General features: G+C 42.9%; 2 protein-coding genes across 2 annotated transcripts; both read left to right on the top strand.

Annotated features, from left to right (window-relative positions):
• Positions 1 to 1,565: 1,565 nt before the first annotated feature.
• On the top strand, positions 1,566 to 3,463 carry LOC106641310 (maltase 1-like). The gene has a single exon (XM_014355697.3). The coding sequence runs from the start codon at positions 1,608 to 1,610 to the stop codon at positions 3,327 to 3,329; it is 1,722 nt and encodes a 573-aa protein (XP_014211183.2). The 5' UTR covers positions 1,566 to 1,607; the 3' UTR covers positions 3,330 to 3,463.
• Positions 3,464 to 5,125: 1,662 nt separating this feature from the next.
• On the top strand, positions 5,126 to 7,335 carry LOC106640629 (maltase 1-like). The gene is made up of 2 exons (XM_089589328.1): positions 5,126 to 5,722; positions 5,840 to 7,335. The coding sequence occupies exons 1-2, from the start codon at positions 5,140 to 5,142 to the stop codon at positions 6,967 to 6,969; spliced, it is 1,713 nt and encodes a 570-aa protein (XP_089445454.1). The 5' UTR covers positions 5,126 to 5,139; the 3' UTR covers positions 6,970 to 7,335.
• Positions 7,336 to 14,893: the final 7,558 nt, after the last annotated feature.

Genomic DNA, 14,893 nt, shown 5'->3' with positions numbered 1-14,893 from the left:
TCGATGATCACGATTGAAGCAGTGGTCAACTTGAGACGCGATGGGCCCCGAGGACTCGTGCTCCGCGAAGGCAATCTTATTTTCATTTTTTCAAGTGCAAGAGAACTGGTCCTTCGACTCCTTTGGCGCCTTGTAAAAAGAATCGCGCGTAGGGGGTTATACGGGGGGGGGGAGAGGGCACATTTATATGGGTTTATCGTCGCGGCCGACGTGGATAGAATATACGAGCGTTGAGCTGGGTATTGCGCAAATCGGACACGTACGAGGACGCTATTGTGTACTTGATGTTTTCGGTCGTTCATTCGGGGGACCTTTGAACCTTGGTGGTCATTTTTTTCTCAAATTATACTTTCGACAATCCGGTCTGGCTAGCTAGAAGCGTCGTGCATAGTTGTTTTTTTTTTTTTTTTTTTTTTTTTTTTTTTTCAGGGTTCACATATGTTATAACATGATATTATACAATACGTTACGAGGGTATGGCGTAATGTCCATATGGTATTGGTGTATTTATGTAAAAAAAAAATAAAAGTATTATTAATTTTAATCACGTAACGCGCACAAATTAATGTTTCTTTTATTACTTATTGCTTTTGCAATGAGGCTAATGACTTGGCGATCCACCTGACACGGGCTGCTGCGAAATTCTAGTCGCGATGATTTTTCACGAAACCCCTGTTCTTTTTTTTTCAACTTTGGCGATATAAAACAAAATAATGTCAATTGGTATATATAATTATAATCTGCTCGGGTATGTTTTAATTTATTTGGTCGTTTCGGTAGGGTTTGATCGGTACGACAAGTTGGGAAGGAATAATAAACAATTTACATTAACGTGTCCCTGAACTTCGTGGACTCAGTAGATCAATTGACTACCAAAGTATGTCTCGATAATCGCTCGTTCCGACCCTTCCATTATCTCGTACAAATTTAGCCACTATTATCCAATGTTTGACAAACGTTAAACATCCAAAAATACGCGTGTAAGCCACATTGAATTTTTACATGGATGAACGAGGCTTCGCATCATTACTACTATGAAATATACAATTTAAAAAAGAAAATTTTTATCATCTTATACAATGTAAAACAAGATCAAGGCACAGCTGAGGACTTTGATCACCGCAAAACAATCGATAACGTAAGGAATTTTAATAGAGCCTCATTCATATTTGCAGAGATCACGATAAACCGTACAAACACTTGGATTATGTCATTTATGCAATGTCCAATATTGCACGTTCGACATACACACACCACCTGATTTGCTCTAGGCAAAAAACACACAGGTTTCACACGACGGTACCTATAAGTACTGCACCCACACACAATAGCATCGTATATACCTGATTATTTATGATAAAAAATTAAAATTCACCGAGTAATGTGAGAAATCTAATCTATCGATAAAGTAACTACCCCGAAGGCCATCGCGATAGTAAAAACGACACACGGGTAGAGTCAGAGCGCGAGATAATAAAAATAAAAAGAAAATATATGTATATGTATATTCCTGGTAAGTACGACGGGGCACGTACGGCTCGGTATAAATACGAGGGACGCCGACATGGACTCCTCAGCTTTACCAGTGGTATATCCTGTGTGCAGCCATGTGGTCACTGTTTTTTGTGAGCTTCGGGCTCTTGGTGGGCATCGGCGCCCAACCCACGGACAAAGCAGCGAAGCAACAAAACCTCGACTGGTGGAAGACCAGCGTCATCTACCAGATCTACCCCCGCAGTTTCAAGGACAGCAACGGCGATGGCATCGGTGACCTCAACGGTATAACTGAGAAACTGGAGCACATCAAGGACGCCGGAGCTGACGCTTTGTGGCTGTCGCCCATCTACTCCAGTCCCCAGAAGGACTTTGGCTACGACATTTCAAACTTTACCGACATCGCCGAGGAGTACGGGACTTTGGACCACTTCGACCAGTTGGTCGCCAAGGCCAAGAAGCTCGGGGTCAAGGTGCTCCTGGACTTTGTGCCCAACCACAGCTCGGACGAGCACGAGTGGTTCAAAAAGAGCGTCAAGCGCATAAAACCTTACGACGAGTACTTCGTGTGGAGGGATGGGAAAATTGGGCCGAAAGGTGAGCGACTCCCACCCAACAATTGGCTGTCCGTCTTTGGGAAATCCGCTTGGGAGTGGAACGAGGAACGCAAGCAGTACTTCTATCACGCTTTCGTCGTTGGACAGCCCGACTTGAACTACCGGAATCCCAAACTCAGGCAGGAGATGGAGGACGTGCTCACGTTTTGGATGAAGCGGGGAGTCGATGGTTTCAGGGTTGATGCCGTCAACCACATGTTCGAGGTAGCCAATCTTCGTGACGAGCCGAGAAGCGGGAAGGCAGTACCAGTGGATGATTACGACTTTTTGGACCACACCTACACCAGAGACCTCAACGAGACTTATGGAGTCGTCGCATCGTGGCAGAAGCTCCTCGACAACTTTGTGGCTCAACACAAGACGGACGGCAAACTCATGATCCTGGAGGCGTACACCAGTATCCCCAAATCCATGCAGTTCTACAGCGTTGGCGCCAACCCCTTCAACTTCATGTTCATCGCTGATTTGAACAAAAATTCCAAAGCCATCGACTTCAAGAGGAAGATCGACGACTGGCTCAACGCAATCCCAGAGGGAAAAGTGTCGAACTGGGTCGTGGGCAACCACGACAACCACAGAGTAGCCACGAGGTACGGCGAAAAGCGCGAGGACCAGCTGACCCTCCTCAGCGCCATTTTGCCCGGCATCACCGTAGTCTACAACGGCGACGAGATCGGTATGGTGGACCGGCCATTCACGTACGCGGAGACGGTCGATCCTGCCGGCTGCAATGCCGGCCCAGATAGGTACCACCTAAAGTCCCGGGACCCCGAGAGGACACCCTACCAGTGGGACGCCACGACGAGCGCTGGGTTTTCGGCGTCTACCAAGACTTGGTTGCCGGTCCACGACAACTACAAGACTCTAAACTTGGCGGCGCAGAAGAAGGACGCAGTGTCGCACTACAAGTTGTTCCAGGCGACGACGAAGCTCAAGAAGACGCCAGTCATTCAGAAGGGCAGGACCGAAGTGCTTCTGGCTGGAGAGAATGTCCTGGCTGTGGTCAGGCGGTTGAGCGGACAAGGGACCGTCACGCTTTTGATTAATTTCAGCGACAAGCCCGTGAAGGTTGACGCGAAAGGTTGGCTCAACATCCCGATGAAGGCGCAGATTTACGCGGCTAGCGTCAAGTCAGGACTGAAAGCCGGGGCTCAAGTCAAGGTGGACGACGTGACCCTTCCTGGAGCTGCCTCGGTCATTTTGTACTCGCGAGCTTAAACAAACGTTTATTCTCTCTCGTAGTCACAACAATTAAAGGCTATTAGGCAATTGAAATTGTACGATTCAAGTAATAACTTGATCGACTCGTAATGTAAGAAAAGATATAGTTAAATAAAAATTTGTTAATCGTATGCAACGACTTTTATTGTCGGTTTAATGTTGCGGTCATTGTATGTGAATTTATTGTTTATTGATTGCGTACGTAAATGCTTCGTCTTTTGGAACAACACGTGCTGGATAATACGATGTAAATTTCAAATTTTATATTTAATTTGGAACTTCATCCAGATCATTTGGTCTTTGTTGTATCGGTTTATTATCCATGCCTAACCTTTTTTTTTTTTTTTTTTACAAATCCTGTCCCAGTAATCTTTCCCGCACATCAACAGTTTTACCGATTTCCACGCAATTACGAAACTACACGGCATTAGGTAACAGATTTCCAGGTGAAATAAAATTCCCAGGTTTTCTAGGTTTGTATACGAAACCTGATTTCTTTTACTAATTAACAATCGTAATTTTTTTTACTACAATGGTACCATAATAATTGTTTAAAATTAAGTTGAAAAAAAAAGTTTAGATTACATCGTTGTAACTTGCTCTTATTGCATAATCTTCATCAAAACGTCAGATCTTAAGTTTCTTGTAATCAACACAAAGATATTTTTTCCAATCGAATCCACGTATGGAATTTTTGTCCACGACTTGGATGGCGTCTACATCTTTACTCTCTACAGTTTAGATCCAGCTCTAAAACTTGACGTCGCATCGCAATGCATACAAGAACGGTTTAAGGTGCCACGCCAATTGTTAGAACTGAAGCTGAGCCGGAGAGGAAAGCGCCACCATTCCATGGAGGTCTCGTCCTCGCGCACATCACGCGTTCTCCTATAGAATGGGCGAGTGGTGCGCAACTTACCAAGCTTCTTCCTTAGTGACGCCACAAATGAAACTAGCAAACCTAGATATTGGACGTGGTTCTATATGCAAATGCTTTTTTGTATTTCTTATCATCCATTTATCATATTCCTTCCGCGCCATAAACTTCACATGAATATGTGACTAAGGAGTTTGAAACGGTAACTGCTTCGTTTAACTTAAATTAGTTTCCAATCAGTGATGAAAAGGTTTCGAAAAGCCACGAATTGAAAAAAAAAAAAAACATGTTTTGTTTTTTAAGCCTAGAACCATAAGTGTCAATGTATAATTAACGAAATACAGAATTTTCTGTAGCCACGACGATCACGATTGCTTTCAGAATTACTGTAAATGTGCAAGGTCCTTCCAAAGGTTTGGGCTGTTGACCAACACTATAGTCACGGTCCTATCGATTTACTATACATGGGCCTTTACCGGTCGATCGATCATAACACGATTTAGTGTAACTATATGGATCAGATTCATTCAATCAATAAATAATCCTCATAATATATTGTAAGCATTTTTATATCGTAAAAAACGCAAATAAAGTAAAATTAGTAAACGGTGTTACCGTATGTTTCGTTGTTTTTAACAGTAACTAGGAGACTTGATGTTTTCGAGGCGAGTAAAAACATCCTGTTATGCGATTTGTAATCCCGAGTAAAGAGTTCTTGCCATTAAATAAAAAAAAAAAAAAAAAAAAAAAAAAAAAAAAAAAAAAAAACAAGAGAGAGAAAAACATCTAATCTTACGATAAACAATATTTTCAAAGACCATCGCGATAAGGAACAACCGGAGAGGGAGGGAAATTTTTCCGAGAACTGCGGAAACTCGCAGTGTATAAATACACGAGCTGACGTGAGGTATCCTCAGCTCGTGCGTGACCATGTGGATAGCTAAACTATTCGGTTTTGGGCTCTTAGCCATCACCGCGGAAGCTTGCAAAGCTCCCGGCAAAGTACAAAACCTCGACTGGTGGAAGACCAGCGTCATCTACCAGATCTACCCCCGCAGTTTCAAGGACAGCAACGGCGATGGCATCGGTGACCTCAACGGCATAACTGAGAAACTGGAGCACATAAAGGACGCCGGAGCTGACGCTTTGTGGCTGTCGCCCATCTACTCCAGTCCCCAGAAGGACTTTGGCTACGACATTTCAAACTTTACCGACATCGCCCAGGAGTACGGGACTTTGGACCACTTCGACCAGTTGGTCGCCAAGGCCAAGAAGCTCGGGGTCAAGGTGCTCCTGGACTTTGTGCCCAACCACAGCTCGGACGAGCACGAGTGGTTCAAAAAGAGCGTCAAGCGCATAAAACCTTATGATGAATACTATATATGGAAAGATGCAAAAACTGGATCAAGTGGTGAGCGTGAGCCGCCCAACAATTGGCTCTCAGCTTTTGGAAAATCCGCCTGGGAGTGGAACGAGCAGCGCAAACAGTACTATTATCACGCCTTTGCTCAAGGTATGTTACAAGTTATTCATTACCTACCCAGAAACTTTAGTATAGTTATGTAGTGATCGTGTGGTGTATGGATAAAACATATACTTTGTGTTTCAAAAAACAGTGGTTTTTTTGTAGGCCAGCCAGATTTGAACTACCGAAACCCTACGCTCAGAAAGGAGATGGAGGACGTGATAAGCTTTTGGATGAAGCGTGGTGTCGATGGTTTCAGAGTCGATGCGGTTAACTTTTTGTTTGAGGTGGAAAATTTAATGGACGAGCCAAAGTCTGGTAATACGGAGGTACCTGACGACGACCCGGATTCCTTGAATCATATTTACACGAGAGACTTGCCCGAGGTTTACGACGTAGTAAAATCTTGGCAGAAGCTGATCGACGAATACGTGGCGAATTTCCAAACTGACGGAAAATTCATGATCATAGAGGCATACACGAATATTTCGAATTCAATGAAGTTCTACGAGGTTGGCACCAACCCCTTCAACTTCATGTTCATCTCCGACCTGAACAACAATTCCAAGGCCATCGACTTCAAGAGGAAGATCGACGGGTGGTTGAACGTTGTACCCGAGGGCAAAGTGTCAAATTGGGTCGTGGGCAACCACGACAACCACAGAGTAGCCACGAGGTACGGCGAAAAGCGCGAGGACCAGCTGACCCTCCTCAGCGCCATTTTGCCCGGCATCACCGTAGTCTACAACGGCGACGAGATCGGTATGGTGGACCGGCCATTCACGTACGCGGAGACGGTCGATCCTGCCGGCTGCAATGCCGGCCCAGATAGGTACCACCTAAAGTCCCGGGACCCCGAGAGGACACCCTACCAGTGGGACGCCACGACGAGCGCTGGGTTTTCGGCGTCTACCAAGACTTGGTTGCCGGTCCACGACAACTACAAGACTCTAAACTTGGCGGCGCAGAAGAAGGACGCAGTGTCGCACTACAAGTTGTTCCAGGCGACGACGAAGCTCAAGAAGACGCCAGTCATTCAGAAGGGCAGGACCGAAGTGCTTCTGGCTGGAGAGAATGTCCTGGCTGTGGTCAGGCGGTTGGCTGGTCAGAGGACTGTTGCTCTACTGATCAATTTTAGTAACGCTGACGTAACAATCGATGCTCAGGCTTGGGCCAACGTTGCGGAAGACGCTGAGGTTTATGTTGCGAGTACTAAGTCGGGAATAACTGCCGGAAGTAAGGTCAAAACAAACAGTTTGACACTACCGGGAGCAGCTTCCGTCGTTTTGTATTGATATGTCAATTTGTCGAATTTAATGTCCATTTACGATAAAAGTTTTACTTATGACATCACATAAATAAGACTCTCATCGTAGTGTCAATTAAATTTTATTCATTGAGATAAAAAAAAAAAAGAAAAAAAATGTATACGACTCATTTGAATCTTCATTCACTTTTCATTTACATTAATGTGTGATATTGCGGGATCATTCTGCGCTATATAATTTTTTAGCACTAGATAATTCACTCGATAACAATTTCAATGAAATCCTCGTGCGATATGCCTTTATCAGATCTATTTAGCCTTGATGAGATTCCCAAAGCTTCCTCTATTTTTCTCCTTCGCCGCAATAAAAATAGCACAAAAACAAAAAAGAAAATATCCAGAGAAACTCGATGATACAATACACACATGCTCTTATCGGCTCTCATACATCAACGTTACCGAGCCCGTGCAAGTATGTATTATATATACAAATGCAACGCGAATTCGCATAAACTTTCATGTGCACAGCTATATGATATACAAGTGTATAATATGTGTGTGTGGGTGTACTCGCTCTATCCTGAGCCTGAACTTAACCGTTGCAAGTTAACGGTACCGTGCGTGCATTTTCGCGGCGTGCAATGCTTTGACGCGCTCTACCTACCTAATTCCCCTTCGCACCTCTCTAGTTGCGTTGTTCACGTGATGGTACTTTTTTTTTTTCCTTTTCTTTGTTTTCTTATTCATTTATACAGTGTGCAATGTAAATTAACATAGAAAACGACCGTATGGTATATGGTGATCTCTTAGGCATGCCTTGATGCATAGAGCTTTTGGATACACCTTCGTAAGTTTTGAAAAAGTTTTTTGTGGGTGGGTTTATTATCTTTTTGGACACTGTAATAACTTTTCATAACAAGTAAATAATTGAATTGTCAAATGAAAGTAAAAATAATTTCCAAAAATTGTCCAACTCGAGGATCAAATTGAACGTTGGTATGATGATAAAAAGAAAATATATTGGTGTATATACATCAGCCATGAAGCGTCAGTGAGGGCAGGCAGGACGCAAAATACGAGCCGCGGTAGCTGCCAAGCGAGTAAGTAAAGTGAGTATGAATATATATGTATGTATGTATACTGCAGCGCTGGATAAGTAGACAGTTGTTGGTCTGGAAAGGAGAAAAGCCGGTGGATGAGAAAAATCGGCATCAGGGGAAACCGGTACCGGCTTGACGACGCGATGAGAGCCTACCTCCTCGTCTATACACACGTATATACATGTCTATGTAATAATATACACGCGCGACAAGCGTGAATAAGGTACATATATACGTGTATTTGTGTATGGATGTACTGCAAGCATAAGACCACTTCACGAGTCAATGGGACGGGGGAAGCTGCTCCGGTGGAGAGGATGAGATCTCGAAGATGTATATCGCGTCACGTCGCCTTGCGTGTATGTTATTTGCACACGATCGAGAGAGCGTTGTTTGCGAGTTTTCATAAGAAATCTGATTATTTTTTTGTCCCGAGAGAGCTACACGTGTATTGTTATGACTATTATTTTTGTTTCAATAATCAACGGATTAAAAAAAAAAAAAAAAAAGGAGAACTGATTTTATTTAATTTTTTTCAAACTAGGTATATAATGCATATATTATTATAGGGTAACGAGGTTTCAATGTAACAAAAAAAAGGCCGAAAGAATTCGCAATGGCCCGAGCCTCCCACCCGCACAGTAATGCCACGGGAAAGCGTAAAATGGTGGCGGACGCGGGGGAAAATGCGCACTCTCGCACAAGTGTCGGAGAACGCGATCTCGCGGGGCCCTTTCTTCGCTTGTCCATTGATCCAAAGTGCGAGGAGCGCGTTTACCTATACAGAAGCTACAGGGTGTTATACACATGTACATACATACATACATAAAGAAAGGACGCGGGGAGAATATATATACATGTGCGAACGCGTGTCGCCCGAGAGGACAAAAAGGGGTAGCGGATACGTCCAAAGGGGACGGGGGGATATTCTTTAATTTTTGCGCGTATATATATGTATGTACACACATGCTGAGGTATATTGTATACGCACAAGTGCGTGTAAAAGCTATGCAGGTGTAGGTGCGCTTTACGTACACGTATACGCGAGCGTGTAAGTATGATATATCCATGTATAGTGCAGGAAGGGAGCGCGGGAGAGATATTGCGAAAGGATACACATATAAGCGCGCGCGTGTGTCCGGAGGAGAGAAACTGCTCGATATTCGCGAACGCCTACGCACGCGCACCTATTTTTTATACCCCTGACTCCTTTCAGCCGGATATGTATATGTCTTTTGAGATGAAATAAAAAAAAAAAAAAAAGCGAACGAGAGATCGGTACAGCTTTTGCGCTTTTCGCGCGAGATTCAAAGATTTCAGGCTCATCATGGGGTCTTCTTTTTCCCTATATTCAGTTGGGAGGGAAGGGGAGGGCGTTTTTGATCGGTATTATACATATACAGACTTTTCAATGTTACTATTTTCAACCTTTACTTTTCATATACAATATCAGCTATACTTGTACGTTACCTAACTATATGTGTGTTACACGCGTAAATCAATGCGGAAACTCATCGATGTACCGACAAAAGTCATAAACATATATAATATATATATATATATATATATATATATATATATACATAGCACAAATACGTACAATTCTTGGAAACAATCAAGCATCTTTGTTTAAACAAGAGATTAAACAGCGGGTGAAATAATTGTTTCCTCAACTTTTTCTCCAAGGATTCGATGATGATAAAAAAACCATACAGCTTTTGCCGTGAAAAAATAAGCAATCGGTTCCGCGTATTTTGTATTTCACGTAATAAATAAAAAATATATATATATATTGCAAAGACGATTACCTAATAATAAAAACGTCCACCTAATGTATAACGTACTACATAGGTATGTATGTATCAACGTGTCTCTCTCTGTCGTTTCGACTTTCAGTTTCTCTTCGTCTCGCAATCACTTTTACTTGCTCTTTCTCTAGTATGGTGCATATATATATATATGTGTGTGTGCACCTCTCTATCCCGTATGTAATTTCCACGCCACTAGTAAACAAAAATGCATTCGCAATATCTCTCGATGCATTTAAGAGTGTACGAATGCCCAAGCAGATAAGAAAGCACGGATGCCTTGTCTCACGCGAGCCTAAACTATCGAGTATAAGTATACTTATATACACATAGGTACATATAATATGTACACCTATTTTAATTGAAGAAAAAGAGCATGCCAATGTCGTTGGCTTTCTCACTAGGTATCTCACGGTTTCGCGTGCAGGCCGTATGAAAATTATGAAAATCCACCTACCCGCGTTATTTGTGCGCACTTCCTCATGTATAGGCGGTAATTCACGAGATGTATAAGGTATGTAGAGCCGATTCGTACTTATATACCTTGAAGAAAAGTGTATTCTTCGTGTTAAAATTTGCGAGGGATGCCGGGACGTTATTTAGCAAGGAAAGCCATTCGGAGATGCCAAATGGGAGCTTCGCCCGCGTTTTCTCTTCAACATTTCTCGCACTTGCCCATTACATATAGTATATTATATTACATTATACGGTGGGTACAACACATACATATATATCATGTGCGTTATTAACATGCAACCCGTAAAACTAAGTGATACACTTTCGTATACATACTAGTATAAGGTATTATATTACCTACCTATTGTTTATCGCAATATGGAGACACGTGAACACTCCCACGCGCTACTCTCGCGCGTGCCATTTTTCATCACGCGCGCATAGAGAGCGAAATCACCGGCCCACGACTTTTCCCATTCAATCGAAAGGAAATAGTGTGTGTGTCCGTGCATACACGTGCAAGCTCGGCGAGGGCTGGCTTATTGTTTGATTGATCGATGCTTTCTCCTTTATTGGCGCCGTAAATGAGCCGATCCGTAAGAATCGTATACAATGGGCTGCACTTTTCACGTAAAAGCGCACGACACCGTGTTAAGGTAGCGTTACTTTAATGTTGCGCAATATCGGAAGGCAGCTGTTGTAATAATATAACGTATAATCGATGAGCGTATAAATATATGGGTGGATTGCGCCACATGATTTCATCGTGGGCAAATTGAACAACTGCGTGTGCGCTCGAGTTGATGGAAAAAACGACGCGGTGGTGTGTACGACCAACCCGTAAAGCTCTTTTTACGTTTCACCTTCGAGTTGGAGTTGAAAATTTATGTAAAAAAAACAAACAAAGAAAACTGGTTGTCTCCAGTGGAAATCCTTGTTTATTTATTTTATCGAGGAGGATTACCAACGCGTTGTGAGTATAAGTACATAATCATTATGAGCACTTTCTCACGCGTGGTTTAAAATAATAAAGATTTACATCCATACACACGTAGACCACTTGAATCGGTATCAAATCGAGTAGTATATATATGTAAAGGCCAATGATTTATATCATTATACACAACAATGTAAATTGCCAGTTTAATTACGGGGATTTTTGAAAAAAAAAATGCCCCGAAAAACGAATGAAACAAAAAAACTCTCCAGACATGGTTGGATGGCTCTGTCGTGCCGGTCACCGGGGGAATAAAAAATGAGCAAACGAGACACGAGGGGAACATTGAACCCTTCGTATACATACGCGTGTACTTGAGTAAACGGCAAAAGAAAAGAAAAAGTGAGGGAAAACGTTGTCATTCAGAAAAGTTAATCGTTACGTGCACAAACGCACCATCGCGCACCACGTAATATCCCCCGCATATACCTATGTAGGTGGAAACGATCGGCTTGAAATCCACGAGGTGATTTCGATTCAACGATGAGGAGAAACGTGACTGTGAAAAGTTGTGTATATATATATACACACGTGCGTGTAATACTACATATATTGTATATTTAAGGGAGAGCGAGGAGGGTAAGGAAAAAAGAGAGATGTTATACACGCTCACGGCGAACTTTTGAATTCCGTTCGTTTATCCTTTGCCTGCAGCTGCTGATGCACGTGAGAAAAATCTACAAGTGTGTATACCTATACACGATACGAAGCCCGTGCCACACGGTATATACCAGCATATACAAATAGTCGCGCGCGTGTTATTGCCCTCAAGCCTCATTGGGAATCTGATCGTCTCTCGACTTTTGCTTGTACAACCTGTACGAAAATATACTGTTGACTCGAGAAGATAACGCGGAAATATAAGTAATCGACCATCGCTGCCGTTGGTTTTTCATCATGAAAACCTGAAATCAACAGTTGCTGGGTTGTTGTTACCCCTGGCTGCGTGTATCCATCAAATAGTAAAATACAACGCTGAGATTGATGGATCAACATAATAAAAGCGATGCAGCTGCTGTTCTCAGTGGTACCTATAAATTTCATTCCGTGCGTGATGGCGTCGACAGTTATTTATGATGTATACAAGTACTTGTGCATCGAGAGAGATGGAACCGATAAAAAAAATCGCGTATTTCTAAGTTTGTCCCTTCGCTTCGAAATACGTGGAATTTTATCGGTACTTGAAACAACGATAGCTTAATAAATCGGATACTATAGTGTTATTATCGTGAGTTTTAACTGATTTTTTAGTATTTCACTTGGCATATGTTGGTAGTATTTTCTGCACTCAGCGTCGACACGAAATATTTACAAGGCCACCGCGAAACGTTTAAACAATTATAAAATAAACATAATAGTACACATGTATCGCCGAATCAATGAAAAAAAGGAAGAAAAAAAAGCTCTGTTACATACGTAAGATCCTATACGTTAAGTGTACCTATATGCACTTGATACCGAGCTTGATACCGTATCGAAAGTAAAGGGGAGCATCGCCACAGTAAAGTGCCATCGGCACGGCAGATAATAGCTCTCAATCCAACTTGCAGGACCCATTGTGTATGTACACACAGCATCATTCAAGCACGACGCTTTTGTTTCTTCTTCTTCGACTCGCGAATCAAACGAATGGTCGATAAACGATGAAGAAACGAAAAAAAAAAAAAAAAAAAAAAAAAAGAACAGAAAATCGTGCAAACGTATGTTCCCACGGATAAAGATGTCTGTTGGATCTCTCTCTCTCTCTCTCTCTTTTATATTTTTTCTTCCTCTGCACGCGACTTTCACCCACGCCTTTACTCTCTTGTTATTGTCAGAGAGATATGCCCTCTACAAGTTTCTCCCTCTCCTCTCGATTGCCATTAACTTAGTACCTATATGTACAATTATATATCTTGTGCCCGATGAAAAACAAAAATAAATACCGAAAACCGTACGTGACTCCAAAATGTACAAGTAATGCAAAAAAAACAAACAAGCAGCTACTCCAAGCAAACGTGTATGTGTGTGCTCACCTATGCAATATTTTTGGAGCCTATGGAGGCAACAGTAAGAGCAGATAGCAGCAGTCGGGTTTATTCCCCTCTATTTGGAGGCGACGCTGATATCAGCTGCCGGTTCGTCGCGGCCCTTCGTACACGAACCCTGCACACGAGCTCGCAAAAGTAATATCTCATAATAGCAGCGACAACGATAACAACAGCGCAATGCCAATTTTGATTGATTGATCACAAAAACTTTGGCCTCACTCGACAGGGGTCAGAACGATAATGTACACCCATTGGTATGCTGATATAATTTATATTGTAGGTACGTATACGGAGGACTGAGAGCGCTCGACAACATCGCGCGGCAAGCGCAGTATTACTGATCTGCCAGCGTATACTGTACCATACCATAACATTATACACCATAGGGCTATGGTGTGGTGGTGGTGCGCCTTCCTTACCAGGGCCTTGTACACGTGCATGCCCACATCGCGTTATGGTATGTGTTCGTATGCGCGTGTATATGTGTCCAACTCCAATCCAGTGCCAACACTCCCAACGTCGTCATCGTCGTCGTGTAGGTCGTCGCCGCTGCCGGCCGCCGGCGTCTCGTCTCTTTCCGTCCATACTTTCCTACAACCACAACCACCAGTACCCAGCACCATCACCATTGCATTTTCTCTCTCTCCACAGCCTCTGTAGATGTAGGCATGGTATGTGTATACCCACTGCTTTTTCCCTCGTAGCTGCCGCTATACGCCCGCTAGAGCCTACGTTTGCTCCCCTTCTTCTTCTTCTTCTTCTTCTTGTTCTACACTCTCTTATACTCCTATATAATAATACCTTTGCAACTCTGCTGCTGTGTCGCCTTCTGCTCTCGCTTTTATGTTGATTATTTCCTTCTCTTTGCTCAATTTTCACTTCTGATGCTGTTGCTGGGCTGGTAAGATTTTTCTCGCTCCATCATCAGCCACCCCTTTTTTCCTCCTGGATGTGTCCCGTACACCTCTCTGAAATGATAGATAAATGCTTGTCCATACGCCACACTAGGGTATGCTGTTATTTTGCGGACGGGCCAACTCTTTCTCTCTGCAGCTTATCCTTACTTGTGGCAGGATCGACTCTGCTAATGGACAGCCGTATCCATACTTTCTGTGCGGCACCATCGTAGTTACTCCATGTGTCATTTTTCTCATGTATTGTACGGAAATCTGCTGGTTGTATCATACTCATGGCAGACATGTGTAAAAGTTCATACATAAGTAAACCGTCACACGTTTGACTGTTTATACTTACTTTAATGTCCAGTACGTGTGTACGCTTCTCTCGTTTACCTTCCACACCCTTTCGTTTGCAGCATCGCACTGTTATAAAAGTACACGTCAGGTCAGTCAGGTGCCGATCTCTGACGACTCTTGTTTGTCTTTTGCCGCCTCGTGAACACGCATACTTATGTATACGTGGGTAACATCGGAATATCTTACGGCAGGTTCTCTCCTCGATCCTTTCCTCATCTCAAACTTTCCGACACCAGCTCCGCTTGAAATTGACTCGTATGAATACAATGATCGGTAGGATGTCGGCGACAACTACATAAAAACAA

The sequence above is a fragment of the Copidosoma floridanum genome, unplaced genomic scaffold (genome assembly GCF_036245765.1).
Source record: "Copidosoma floridanum isolate Cflo_tuat_1 unplaced genomic scaffold, Cflo_Japanese_pri ptg000009l, whole genome shotgun sequence".
In the NCBI taxonomy this organism is placed as follows: Eukaryota; Metazoa; Arthropoda; class Insecta; order Hymenoptera; family Encyrtidae; genus Copidosoma; species Copidosoma floridanum.
This window is presented reverse-complemented; position numbering and strand designations above follow the sequence as displayed.